Below are 14989 nucleotides of genomic sequence, written 5' to 3'. Positions count from 1 at the left end.
CAGTTGATTTCCCGACTATTCCAATATTTGACGCGTATTGCTAGTCTCACTACTGACACTACTGGATGGTGGGGGAAGTCTGATGCGGTAAGACAGGCCTGGTTTAGGTTAGGTAAAGAAAGTGTTGGAGGAGAAGCCAAGGAGAGACTTGGGAGAGCCTACCACCGAAAGGGTTGATAATAAAAAGGATTCATGGAACAATACTTTTTGAAATGTGTCTTAAATGTTATATGAACATATTAATTAACTGTTATCAATGGATAAAGATGGACCTAATACATATACATATGTTACAAGAAAAAAAGTGAATAAATTAATTGAAACGTTATTTGCTTTTAATTTTTTTCTTTCTCTTATGAAGCATGACCCCCGTATGCTGACTTTGTACTCTCATTAAAAAATACAAAAAAATAAATAAATAATATTCGGTGCAAACAAAGGGTTTAATCTGAAACGAGTGATTTCTCCTACAAAATTCACTTTCAAAAATCTTGCTCCAAAAGAAAAAAAGAAGAAATGTTGCCAAAAAGAAGAATATTCAATGATTGCCAAAGCACAAAAGCAAGAAGAAATTGCTCGGGTGATTGCGTGCCAAGATTAAAGAAATTTTCATGTAAAACTTCGCTTTTAGATATTTTGTCTATTTAGGCGATGCCAGTAACGGCACGAGAATAGTAGAAAGGTCAGAAAGTCATCGACAATGATAGTTCCTTTAATGTGAATCGAAACAACATTAGGTGCACCAATTAGCTTTAAACGATTAATTAGGGTAAATTAGATAGTCTGCACCTTCGAATGAGCTTTCCACTTAAATGGGGACTCAAGTGATCGAGATTTTCCCTCGATTCTAATTACTATATTATTTACCGGTACTGTTATTCGTATTATTAATCGTTATTATACACTCATTATACAAAAATATATATACATAAATGCGAGCACATATGTACATGTACAGGGAGTTGGAAGAATTGAATTAATCAGAGTGAAAAGGATTTGTAATCGATGCCTGACTAGTACTAGAATTTTGTTTATAATTTTCTTCCTAATTCCTTTCACAGGATATAAGGTGGATCTCATTTGCATTGTACGAATTAATTATACCAGGTGTCTCATAATTCCTGTAACTCCCAGAACTGGGGGGTTGCTGGGGCGATTCTGAACAACTTTTTCCTTTACCAAAATGTTGCTTGAAGCTTCGTTTTTGAATTATTAACGAAAAACACCGGCCAATGAGAGCGTTGGCTCTGAACCGCGCTCGGTCGTGAACAAACGCATTGGCACCGCGTGGGTACCGAGGGAAGCGTGGGACTTTCTTAATCGTCTTAAATTACGAACAATGTGAAATTATTCGTTATTCATGAATAACGAATGCGTTTGTTCACGATCGAGCACGGTTCAGAACCAACGCTCTTATTGGCCAGTGTTTTTTATTAATAATTCAAAAACGAAGCTTCAACCAATATTTTGGTACAAAAAAAATTGTTGAGAATCACCCCAGGAACCTCCCATTTCTAGGTGTTCCAGGAGTTATGAGACACCCTGTATAATGCAGCGTTGGGAATTAAGTGCTCTTTGCGGCCAATTTGTCTTTCCCCCGCCGCTCGCTGGGCCCCGCGGCACCACAAGCGCGTCCCGTATGAATCGTGCCCCATGGGTGATGTGGAAACCTATTGATACGAGCGTAGCCCCAATGCGCCCTGAAAAGTTCATACGGCACGCACCTGAGATGCCTCGAGGACTAAAGGCTGGTTCAGACACGGCTAGTAGTTTAGTCGAGTGGGGAGTAGCTACTTACTACTAAACCGTTTAGTGCATAGAAAAGTGTCCGGACTAGTACAGTTGAGCTTTGAAAATCAAGAGTTCAAGATATATCCCTTGACTAAAGAAATGCGTCCGGACAGGTCTGTCCCGAAGGCTAGTTAGTGGTGGGGCAAGCCTAGTTAGTGGTGGGGGAAGCCTACTCGACCAGAAAAATCCAATGAAACGGATCGACTCGACTAAACCGTTTTACTAAACTACTCGACTAAACTCTAGTGTCCATACACTAAACTACTCGCCACTCGACTAAACTACTAGCCGTGTCTGAACCAGCCTTAAGGCCCTCGCGCGGGACACGGCGAGTGGTGGGAGGAAAGGGGCGTGGCCTCTGAAAACTGGCCGAAAAGAGCACTTAATTCTCAATGCTGATCTAATGCCAAGAATCTGTAATATATCCAGCTGTCACTATCAATAATTTTAATTATTATTAAAGGAGTGAAAATGATAGCGATAACAGAAATGAAAAATATTGAAATAAAATTTAACGACCACCCTGTATATGTGTATGTATACCTAATATATACTTATACATATATATATTTTCTATGCAAAACTTTAGGGATTTCCGGACGTGCATTTTCTAATATACTTTAACAAGAAATACATGTTTCGATGCACGAGCACTTTGTCTAAATGTTTTGAATTAGTTTATATCGAATCTTTGGAGACAAAAATGTTTAACAAACATGTATCTTTACTTGAATTAGTTAAAATTAAAAATGGTAATGAAATTTGTAAAAAAAGAAAAAGGTAAAAGAAATTTTAAACAGAAATGATTCGATATCGTTTCAAGTTTTACATACAATTTTGATGGATATTTAATTTAGAGGACTATACTAATTACCTTGAATTTTTTTAACTTTGTTAAATGCGTTTTGTATTTCTAATAAATAGTTTAAATGTAAAACACAAGTTTATCATTTTTCAAAAAACCCATGTGTCCTCCTGTAACGAGTACCCCTTAGGTAAATAAGAAATTAAGTCCGGAAAATCCCTGAAACAATGTCAATTTCTATCGAAAGACTAGAGTTAAATGGATGTTAGCCAAACGATGGTAGAATTAAGGATACCGATTTAAGTTCATTAATAAATGGTGCCTGGCGGATTGAATATAGTCATTACACGAAGATCGTCCGACAAACTAATTAAAATATTTGTATTGCTGATTATACAAGGATTACTTGCGTTTATAAAATTATAAATCAATGTCATTTAATGTGTAAATAAATGATAGATTATCTTTGACAGCAGCAACCAGGTGTCATATAAATCATAGTCATCTTACCTTAGGAGAAACCCAGAGAGAGAGAGTCCAAGGAAAGCATGCAACATTGAAATAAAAATATTTTTGTAAAATGACTTACCTGTTCGAAGCCACCCAAGATTTCTGTCGTGTCCATCGCCGAATTGATGACAATTGACTTCAACTTTTTTCCAGCCAAGTTTGCCAGAAGATGAACGAGACTGCTCTTTCCGGTTCCAGATCCTCCGACCTATCGCACAATTAATAATTCAATGTATAATGTTTAAAATTAATGACTCGAATAACAGAAAATGTTATTCTATATTTTTTTCATAAAGAATCATATGGTGTCCGCTTTTAGATGTAATTTAGTCTGATCCTGTATAGGTAAAGATACTTACAAGAATGGACATCCAATTCATGTTAACGCACTGTGCCAGACTCCTAAGAACAGCTTTCTGTTCCCTCAGAAGCAACAAATCATCGTCTTCGTATATAGAAAAATCACTACGTTTCAATATTTCATCTCCCAAGATAACTTCATCTTTTGTTACGTGGACCGGGAAATTCGGATCTGGCAAAGGATAATCGGTCGGTGAAAATATCCTGTTATATATCTCGATCACCTGTAATTTCAAAATGTTTCATAAGAGGATAGTAAATGAAATGTTTCTAAATCTATCATACTACTTTACCGACCGGTAGCGGTTGTACATACTTTTTACCGACCGCGCGGCCGCAAATACGATTTGTAAGATTTAAAAAATTGGTTGTTTTTGTGAAATCTTGTCAAATCCGATTTGACTGAAATTTTTCAAATAACTTCATTTTGCATAAAAACAACGTTTGCGAGAAGGATTTTTGGCGATTCGAAAAAAACTTTTTAATTATTTTAATATTATTTCCTACATTATCGACGTACCTCAAAAATAAAATAGGTTATGCTATATTTTATGGGGCGGGGTAAGAGCCCCACCCCCCATTTTCTGCTTTACAGAAAACTGTTGTAATCTTATTCTACGCGGTGTCGATAATGCAGGAAATTACATTACAATGGTAAAATTTTATCTCGCAAAATTTTGAGTCGCCAAAAATCCTTCTTGCAAATACTGTTTTGCTGCAAAATAAAGCTATTTGAAAAATCTCAGTCAAATCGTGTTTGACAAGTTTTCGGAAACTTCGCCAAAAAATTATATAACAATATGGAAACTTACAGTACAATCTAACAATTGTAACTCAATGATAGATAACAACCCATTAATAAGTTACCGGTCGATAAGTGTCAGGGACAAAAACCGGTTAATAGACCAGCGGTCGATAAGCGTCGAGCACAAAAAGCAGATTAATGGACTACCAGTCGGTAAAGTGAATACTATCATACATTGTTCTTATCCTCGTTCGTTCTCATTCTGTCAACATAAATCAGCTTAGCACCATTCCCAGGATTATAACTCTTCTTTGAATTCCGGATAAAAGCTGCCATAGTTATTTCACACCATCTGGTAACATCTCTAAGATTCATTTCCCATGGTGATCCTTGATGGGCCCACGTAATTCCAGCTTGAGAGCTGATTTCTTCGTTAAACTGAATCATCTTATCCAATAATTGTTCCGGAAGCTCCGGAAACTGTGTCTTCAAAATGAACTTCAAATCCTTTTGTTCCAGAGTATCTACGAAAACCTAAGGGAACAAAACCAATACCTTTTGATAATATTATAATATTTGATTATTTAAAAACAGGAAAAATGGATCTTTACCTGTGTAAAACGATTCAAAAACGATTTTGGCAGTCCTCTCCTAGCTCCACCTTGACGAAGAGGATTTTGACAACCAAACAATCGAGTTCCTGGTTTCACTTTGAAAGTCATTCCTAATTCAGGAATATAAACTTCGCCACGGTGATCGAGACAAGCGTTTAATCCCTCGAGGACCGACTGTGACGCAAGATTTAATTCGTCAAGAAGAATCCAGTCTCCATTTTTCATGGCTCTTAAGAATGGACCGTCCGTCCAAGAAAATTCTCCAGGCTTTCCTCCCTCTACTGGCAAATCGGCTCCGAACAAATCCGAAATATCCTGTATACCGGTTAAAAATGAAAAGATGAACATAAATTTTATAGCCACATTTTATAAAGAAAAAAGATATTTACAGTTTGATCGCTAAGATTTAATCGGAGAAGCCGATGCCCGGATGCTTTTGCCAGAGCTGAAACCAAACTAGTTTTCCCAACTCCTGGACTACCTTCCAGTAAAATTGGTTTCTGTAACTGCAGAGCGCGCAACACCTTTAAAGTATTCATCCTAGTTGTTGGACTTGTGAAAGCAAATCCTATGTTACTTGAAATTTTTTCATTCCCTTTCTTGACATAAAATGGATTTATTCCAAATTTATCCTCGCGATCTTCGACATCAAATCCCTCGCAATTCAATAATAATTTAGATTTTAATGTAGTTTGTACTTGATGTTCGATGAACTTCAACGATGATTTCTTAAAATCCTTCAGATTCTTTGAACTAGAAAATAAATAAATAGTTCAATAGCGATTGAAATTATGATTAAAGAGGGAACCTGGTTTAGAGGGTCAAAAAATCGATTTTTTGAAAGTCATATTAATCAATAGTAGGCACATCTGAAAATATTTTGCCAGTTTCGCACGGAAACGAGGCAGGTATATTTTAAAATAACTTTAAACGTGACTTTCTCGAAACTACGTAGACAATTAAACAAATTGTAATCAACGGATTTTAATGAACCGGGGCTTATTTTAAAGCTTATTAATATAGCTTCTATTTGAACTGAAAACATTGTATAAAAACTTATGTTAAACAATATTTTTTTGCAAATCAGCGTAAAATTTTGTGAGTAAAAAATGAATTTTTCTTCAATATTGAATAAATTTGTCAATTTTCGACTTTCTAATATTTTTTTTAGTTCAAATAGAAGGTAAGTTCATGAAGTTTAAAAATTTGTTTGGTTCATATGTTTCAAATAAAAAGAATGACCGCTATCATGCACGCAGTGGACGACCGTCATAATAATTTTAATTATTGTAACATGATTATATTGTAATAAAATTTTTTTATAACTTTTTATTCCCAATAAAACAGCAAAAAAGTTCTTGATTACTATGATTATTATATTGATTGTATTGATTACTATGATTATTATATTGATTACTATGATTATTATATTGATTATATTGATTACTATGATTATTATATTGATTACTATGATTATTATATTCATTGTATTGATTACTATGATTATTATATTGATTACTATGATTATTATATTGATTATATTGATTACTATGATTATTATATTGATTGTATTGATTACTATGATTATTATATTGATTATTATGATTATTATAATGATTACTATGATTATTATATTGATTACTATGATTATTATATTGATTACTATGATTATTATGATTATTATATTGATTATTATGATTATTATATTGATTGTACTGATTACTATGATTATTATATTGATTATATTGATTACTATGATTTAAAGTTAAAAAAAAAATTGCCCAATACTATACAATTTTCGGCGTCCTAAACCAGGTTCCCCCCTTAAAACATACTATGAAATAAATTACCCACTTTTCAACGGCAGTGAGGCCAGAACCAAGTCCATCGATGTAGCTCAATGCGGCGCCGTGATAGAAGGCATCTCCTATTTCCATATTTTTACAACAATTAATAAAATTCACCCATGTCAGTATATCTCTAACGCTAACGACAAGCTTCTTTCCTATTTCAGTGGCTTGTAACCATTTCAGAAATTCTATTATCGCAGTGGAGACGCTTTCTTTGAATTCTTCGCGTAGGTTATGTATCATGATACTCCGAAGATCATCGAACGAAGCGGATCCTTCGCACCAGATTTCGGTAAATCTGTTTCTAAGAGCCGGTGACAGTTCCTTTTTACCGTAATCACCGCCAGGATTCATCGTACCGACGAAAATAAAATTTTCATGCGCGGTCACCGTTGCATTCTCTTCGGCGGATGGGTGCTCAGCGATCAGAAGTTTTCGTTCAGGTTCTGAAAAGAAGAAAGAAATTTGTATAAAGCGAACATATATATTATAATTTACAATTATTATAATAAATTATAGTATTCATGTATAATAATGGACTGAGTGTCCTGTTAGCCTCAGGCTTTAGTAATAATAATAATAATAATAATATATGTACCCATAATTATGAAAGTGGTCTAAGTCATATATTTCTTGTTGTAAAAATTACATTGAATAAATTTAGTTTAAAATCATGTCATGTGAAATAAGTGATAAATTCATTTTTTTTTTAATTTTGACTTAGACCACTTTTATAATTATGGGCACATATAATAATAATAATAATATATAATGTATTAATATAATATATTAATATGATTTAATTGTAATATAATTAATATAATATATTAACACATTATATTATAATTTATATTATATCTATTATAAATAATTACCTAATAAAGAATTCAGCCGTTCGAGTACGCTATCATCCGCTAAAGAGATTTCATCCACCAAAAAGAAACCTCCACTTTTCATAGCTTTTACCAAAGGGCCATCAACCCATTCGAATAGTTTCCGATTTTCTTTGTGCTCCCTCACAGGGCGAAGACTTCCGAGAAAATCCGAAGCCTCCGTGTGCATGTGACAATTGACGATGCTAAGTTTTTGTCGTCTAATTACGGAGAGAAGTTGGCAAACCGTAGTTTTGCCACCGCCTGTTTCGCCGATCAACAGAACCGGCTCGTTAAACTCGCATGCCTTCGAGAGAAGCACCGCCATTTTACGCATTTGATACGTCCACACGACATGTTTGAATCCTGGAATCTTCTCCGACAGAAGAGATTTCAAAATCGGTCTGGTCACCGAAGAAGTTTCCTTCGATAGTGTGAACAGAGTATCTGGATCGACGTCCCTCCTCAGGTGCTTCTTCAACACCTCTATAATTTCCAAACATTCCTCCGGGCGACGAACCTTGGACGATAGAACCAGGTACCCTTCGTCGGCTAAATGTTGGCTCCAGTCGTACAGAGTGGTTCCGAGGTCAGGCGCGAGACGGTACCTTTCGGCCCAACGAAACAGGTCTCTGAGCGTTATGAATCCCTTCTTCCCGGCAAAAGTCGCGGTGCTCTTTCTTCGTATCTGAAGCTCGGTCATCACGTTGATTATCTGTCTGCAATACGTTTTCGGCATTTTGCATCGTTTGTGCAATATCACTTGAAGCTCCTTCGCTGGGATTTCATCGAAATGGAGTTCGACGAATCTGTTCCTGAACGCGCGCGAAAGCACCTTTCTTCCACCGTACAGCCCGGGGGGATTCTGGGTAGCGAAGAGCATGAAGTTATCGTGCGCTTTGACAGCCTGTTGAATCTCCGGGATAAATAATTCCCGGTTGTCGTCGAGGACTCTGTTTAAAGCTTCCAGAACGTCACTGGGTGCTAAGTTCAATTCGTCCAATATTATCCAGTATCCCTTGCGCATGGCGGTAACTAAAATGCCCTCTTTGAAAACCAACTTCCCCGACGAGTCGGCTACATAAGTACCAACGTATTCCTGTAGGTCGGTGTGTTCGTGGTTGTTGATTCGGACACAGGTGTGCCCGGAGGCCTTCGCCAGGTAAGTTATCAGACTGGTCTTACCGACAGAGGTATCACCTTGCAGCAATACCGGCATTTTTCCAATAGATACTACTCGCACCAAATCTTTCAGATTTTGCTGCACCGTCTCTGTTAGTATATAATCTTCCGGTACCTCCGGTTCGAGATCGCCCTTAGGAATCCAGTACCCTTCGAAAGAGATAAAATGGTCAGCCGGACCGGTCTGCGTCCTTGGAATGGGACTTCCAATGATGGCCTTTACAGCTCTATTCCCTAGCAGCGTCTTAACGATCATTTTTTGTACCAAAGGATAGGACTTACTGTCCAACTGCGTCAAGAAACTTAAGCAAAATGCCTCGTACAACGATCTTAACGCGTTTGCACAAGGATTTTGCGCGGACACGCTCAGAGCGCGGCACAAAGTTCTTAAACTATAATGCGGTTTGTGTCCAGTTCCATCGAGAAGATTCGTTTCCGCCTCTTTCCTGACATTTAAATAAAACTTGACGATACTTTCTATCTTCGCCGGCGGAAGATTCAAATCCTTCAAATACGAATTCACCAGAAGGAGTAAATCCGACTTCTCTGTAAGCTCGTCGACGTAGAACTCTGTGAATCTGTTCCTCAGTCCAACCGGGAGATCCTTCTTTCCAACATCAGTTGCAGGGTTCATGCAGGCGAAGATTGCGAAATCCTTGTGCCTTTTAATCGGTTCCTTGTCGCCACGCTCTAATAAGGACAGCGATCCACAGGAGCCTTCTAGTAATCCTGAGAGACACTCCAACGTTTCAGCGGTGGCTAAGTTGATCTCGTCCAATAAAACCCAGTCCCCATTTTTCAATGCTTTCACCAGGCTGCCTTCGACGAAGGAAAATGCTAGCGAGTATTGGCTGTGCACCTGGGATCGAAGTTTCTCCAATTTTTCCGCCATTTTTTCCCATTTCTTTACAAGTTCCGCTTCGGTTTGATTCTTCGCCGATGCTCTTAGTCTATTCAAGGCCGCAACGGTACTGTGAACCATCAGGCTGGTTAGAGTTTTCCATTTTCTTTCTTCGAAACAACGTCCGACGTGATTTAAGAACTTCAGATTCGGTTCGATCGCGAAATAAGACCGGAACAGTATTTCGAACTCTTCGCGTATTGGAAAAATCAAAAGTTTCAGGTCTACCGGTTTGTAACCGCCGAGCAAATCTGTGCTCTCGCTCTGTTGATTCATGTTTATTACCACCAATTTATGGCTCGTTATCTGGGCGAGATATTGAACACAACTTGTCTTTCCTGTTCCAGTTTCTCCAACTAAGAGAACGGGTTCTTTTTGAATAACGCAGCTGGCTATACGTTCCAAAAGGCATATAGACGGTCTTGTGTAAGAGAAGTTTGAATTTTTACATTCTAGTTTCACTCGATCGCATTTTTTCATTTTTAACTTTGCCCTACCAACGATCAGATAGCCTTTGTGAAAATTCATCGATGGTTTGTGCACTTGACAAAAATATTCAGCTTTCGTTTTGACGATTCCTAATTTGTGCGCTACCGATATCGCCGAATTTAATCGTTGCTCCTGATCAGGTACCGAACAACAGAAAACGTCCAAGGCGTCTTGAAAAACCTTCAGCGCAGACGTGGGTGAAGATACATCAAAATCAACCACAGCTCTGGAGCACCATTTGATTAAATCTCGCGTTGAAATTTGCCTGGCATTTCTCATGCTATTTACAATGTCGTCTTCGTGATTTCCGACAGAAAACAAGAGAAACACATCCACGATTCTCGTAGCCACTGTGTTCAATAGCGGAAATATAGTCTGAACAAGCGTGACAAGTTCTTCTTTTGATAATGGTTCCACGTTGACGCAGGAGAAATGTTTCTGCGACGGCATAGACATATGAAGCGGCTTTGGCAGTCCCCCCGAAGTTAATCTTCTGGTAACGAATAGTTGAAATCCACTTTTCACGTGTATAGCGTCCCTGTATCCTGGTACTGACAATGTTTTGTTTTCCACGAGTTGTCCAACAACGCTGATGACATCTGTGGGTGCACAATCGATATCCTCGAGAAGCAACCATTTGCCTGACAGCACAGCTTCCGTTAATATCCCAGGTTGCCAGAGAAACTCTCCGGGAATGTCGGTACATCTGTACATTCCTAACAACATCTTGGAATCCGTTTGATCACCCAATTGTACTTTTGCAAAATTTCTATTGTCGTGACCAGTCGTCTGTGCTAAATACTCTACCAACGTAGTCTTTCCAGAACCAACTACTCCTTGCAAGCATACGCATTTATTAGAAGACACAGCGAATACTAAGTTTTGCAAGTTTCTGCGCGCAGATGGTGCTGGCACTAAACTCAGTTGATTTTTAGATTTATATCTCTTTATAAGCGGAAGTAGAATCCCTCCGATGGATACTACAGAAGGTAAATCATCGAATATATCATCTATCTCTTTGGTAAACGTAGCTTTTACACTATTTTCATGAACTTTATTATGTTCGATACATAACTGGTGATTTTGTGGAAGAAAATCATTGCAACAAGATTCCGACATTCCCAATACAATGGCGATACAATTCATTGCTACCCTAAAAGTTATTAGAAATCATTCATTTTGGTTAGCGTTTAAGAATTATTTTGTAGTGTTCATCAAAGCAATCTTTCTTACCACTTTACACTCTCGTTGTCATGAGTCAGATATTTAAAAAATTTAGACCAATTCCATATGTATTTGAAATGTGTCGGCGCGCTACACAAAATGTCGTAACAAGCGGTTACCAGGTCGTAATCGGACACTTCTACGACCGATAGTACTTTTCGCTTGTTCCGTCTATTCGGATCAATTTCCACACACTCGAATGGTGCTGGATTTACGTCAAAATATTGCATCACAAATCTGTGATAAAGCAGAATTAATTTTAAAATAATTAGGGTAAGATACTTTGTACATCGATAAAGATACGTACGCTAATAAATCACGACTTTTGTTAAGTAATTTTCCCAATACAACAGAATTTAACTTGTGAACCGAATCTCCGTCGTTGAATGAAATCGTATCTGTAGAAATGCATGAAGATACTAATGCGGGTAATAATTGGGGAAAACATTCGGCGATATCTTCTGTACATTTTAGGTCCATTAAAAATTCACGCAAAATATATATAACTTTTTTACAATCATCCTTGCTTAGTTCCTATAACACAGTTGAAACATTAAACAAGGCGAGCAACGCGCTGGTTATTAATCAAGAGAAAAATTTTCGTATAACACAAAAGAGAATGAAATATTTACCTGGCCAACTTGAAAACGTGATAACCTTTGAGCATAACTTTCTTTTCTTTTAATAAAGGTCATTAAATTTTGTAGCAACATGTTTGAAAAACCAAAACACTAATCCACACGTGCAATCCCGGATAATTGTTGAACCCGATGCATAACGGACCACGTGCTTTTGACGGCTATTCCTGAAGTGAGTTTTACAGAACGACAACCCCTCCTCTTATTAGCAATAAATCCCTAGAGTGTGAATATTAATATTTTCCGTCGTATATATTTGTTATTAGCCAGCAGAAAAATACAGTCTGCATTTAGTAAAATATTGCTACCACTTTTTAATCATTATGTAAGAAAAAAGGCTTTCTGTTGTTTGTCTTTGAGTTTGAAAAAACTTAGATTCTAGAGATCCTAACCTGCAACCTCCTGTTCTGACACATTCTATTTATTGAAATAAATCGATGAAATATTAATATTTGATAAAAGAAAATACATTTATTCAAATAATATTCAGTACAAAATATGTAAATTCACATAATAATTTTCATGTATCATATCAATATGATATTACACGAGACATTAAATTAGAATACAACCTGGGTGATTTCGTTACAAAATTTCAGGGTGTGAATTAAATTCATCTCTAAGTCTCCTCTCGATGGCAGGTAAAGACAAATTATTAGCCTCAACATTGAAACTGACATATACAGGCTTGGACAGCTTTTTTGAAAGCCTTTTAGCCAGGTTGCTCGAAGCTTCATTAGCGATCGGTCCCATAATTTTTGTTACAAGTGGTTGGTTTTCATATGGTGATACCATTGCAAATGATAAATCGTTCATGGCATTTTCATTGACACCACCCACCCACAAATAAAGACAATCTTCCATTTTAATTATATGACAAGCGATTGTTTGCTCACCAACTGTTGCCACAAAATCATGAAACTTAAAAGAACATTCTGCTTTTGTTTCCTCCATCGATTCATTTCCCATATCTGTATTAATTATTATTTCTCGATCGATTCTCAGTGCTTTAATTATCACCTTAAGAAATGCTGACAGGAATGATAAACATTCAACAGAAACATAACCTAACAATCTTCAATTTGTATTTATTGCCAACATAAAAATTGTAAGAAAGAAATCATGAAGTATAAAATACAAGTGTATCTACTGGCTTGCTTTTTTAAAAAATATCATCCAAGACGAAGAATTTTTTTAAATAGTCCGCGAAAATTTTTAGCAGCCTCAGCCGGAAATAACAGAATTAGAACTTACTTTACTTCTTGATTAATACTCGACATTTTAACTTGTTAGCACGCATATAATATTTTACAAGATGAAATATTTTACAAAATGAAGGTATTTAAATGCATACTGGTATTATCAACTAAATGTAGATAAAAAAGAGGTCTAGAAATGACAGCGCTGCCGCCATCAAGCAGTAAAGAGCTAAACTATGTAAGTATGATAACAAAAATATACTACTGGTAATTTACCAGCCATAATTCATCATTTTGTCGTTAGATAACACAAGCAGTATCCACTGTTTGGCGGTCTTTTTTAAAGAAAGTGTGTCTGTCCCAGGATCTGTTAGCGAACACGCTAGTGAAGATCTGTGTTGCAGAAACCTGCTTTGGACGAGTAATTGTAAGAATTCAGAGGTGAGTACTAGCAAGAAAGGAATTTTCTTGTTTCTTTAGCTTTGATAGTAACTTTAGGAATGTTGCCATATTTTCGTAGTGTTAAATGAAAGCAGTCGAGAACTTCTAACCCCATTGCGCTCTCTCCTAACCTCCATCCTAGAGTGGCTGCATAACAACGGGATTCCTGTTTTCCTTTATCAGGCTTAATTCTTAAATCTACAAGAAAAAAATGCATCGTCGGGCAATATATGGAGGATAAGACATCTGGGGACGTCACACAGTGTTCCGGCACCGGTAACGTACCTTTATTATTTAAAACATAGTATATTTATTTAAATTGCGTTATTTGATGCACATTATGTCCTGCAAATGCTAATAAATAAAAAAAGAGGAGAACATTGTAGAAATCAAAGAAAAATTATTCAATTTAGTTCCGGGCAACCACCGCTAGATGCTTATATCATTTCATGATCTATCAAATGCTATTTTTTTAAATATCGTTATTAATGCCTCAGATGCACTATAATGCCATTATTTTGCTTATATCGAGTCTGTAGAATGTTTCACCAGTTTCAAAAAAGCCCAGAAATCACCAATTTTGTGGCGCGGTAGGTTTCCCGCGCACCACTAGATGGCGCTAAAAGCGCGCTTTTCAGGTTAAAAATTTAAAAACATCGAAATAAAATTTGATTATATTGTGTTAAAATTTTAGTTCGTTCAAACAATTATGTTATCAAATTTACATAGCTATGTTCTATATAAAGTAAACAATTCAAAATCATTTAAAATAATTCTTCCCTTTTTATTATAAGAAATTGAAACAGATTGTAATTACTGTTCGACTTGCAATGAGACAAGAAATATTCTAGGGATACTTTTTTGACACCCGGTGTATAATAGCTGCGGGTCTAGCGAGGCTTATTGATATACCTGCACTAAAATAAGCTGCATGTGCAGTGAGCTGTATACCTAAGCCTCTAAACGGTCGAGGCGTGTATAATTTATGAATTATTATTTTGTGCTATAATGTTGGCCCCACTGTACACGCGGCTTTTTCAAGACGCACCAATGGGAAGGCCCATCTTGTTGGAAACTGAGATAAAAAGCATTCCCATTGGCGTAATATTAAAGTGATACAACTTGCTTCGAGTAAAAAACAAAATTTTGGTCCTTACTGTAAATGGTAATTTCCATTTTAATATTTCGCGAGGTCTTAAAAAAAAAAATTAAATAAGCAACATTGGTAAGGAGTTTAATTAGCATAAATAATTAAAAAGCGTCTGTTTATCGCGATCAGATTTTCATGCGATTTTAAGCAGGGCCGTCTCAAAACGCCAGTTTGTCGTAAATTATTATCAGCCCAAAGGTAATCGGTGGATGCGCGCG

General features: G+C 36.6%; 2 protein-coding genes across 3 annotated transcripts in view; both read right to left on the bottom strand.

Annotated features, from left to right (window-relative positions):
- LOC114879500 (midasin) overlaps positions 1-12179 on the bottom strand; it is a 66045-nt gene extending 53866 nt beyond the window's left edge. Inside the window, exons 1-10 of one of the 2 annotated variants that reach the window (XM_029194474.2) lie at positions 11976-12179; positions 11651-11877; positions 11353-11580; positions 7551-11272; positions 6680-7121; positions 5215-5578; positions 4823-5140; positions 4446-4745; positions 3466-3690; positions 3186-3314 (exon numbers count right to left, since the gene is read on the bottom strand). In XM_029194474.2, the coding sequence (XP_029050307.2) occupies positions 3186-3314; positions 3466-3690; positions 4446-4745; positions 4823-5140; positions 5215-5578; positions 6680-7121; positions 7551-11272; positions 11353-11580; positions 11651-11877; positions 11976-12056 (6036 nt within the window). In that variant the 5' untranslated portion in view covers positions 12057-12179. Of the gene's footprint in view, positions 1-3185; positions 3315-3465; positions 3691-4445; positions 4746-4822; positions 5141-5214; positions 5579-6679; positions 7122-7550; positions 11273-11352; positions 11581-11650; positions 11878-11975 lie in introns of those variants that run through there. The other variant, XM_029194475.2, reaches the window with a different exon arrangement.
- A 253-nt stretch (positions 12180-12432) lies between these two features.
- Positions 12433-13067, bottom strand: LOC114879503. The gene has a single exon (XM_029194478.2). The coding sequence runs from the start codon at positions 12948-12950 to the stop codon at positions 12567-12569; it is 384 nt and encodes a 127-aa protein (XP_029050311.1). The 5' UTR covers positions 12951-13067; the 3' UTR covers positions 12433-12566.
- Positions 13068-14989: the final 1922 nt, after the last annotated feature.

This window comes from Osmia bicornis, chromosome 16 (genome assembly GCF_907164935.1).
Source record: "Osmia bicornis bicornis chromosome 16, iOsmBic2.1, whole genome shotgun sequence".
NCBI lineage: Eukaryota > Metazoa > Arthropoda > Insecta > Hymenoptera > Megachilidae > Osmia > Osmia bicornis.
This window is presented reverse-complemented; position numbering and strand designations above follow the sequence as displayed.

What these genes read in the sequence shown, in the direction of transcription:
- LOC114879503 (XM_029194478.2), bottom strand. Translation starts at nt 12,950, where the DNA reads ATGGGAAATGAATCGATGGAGGAAACAAAAGCAGAATGTTCTTTTAAG.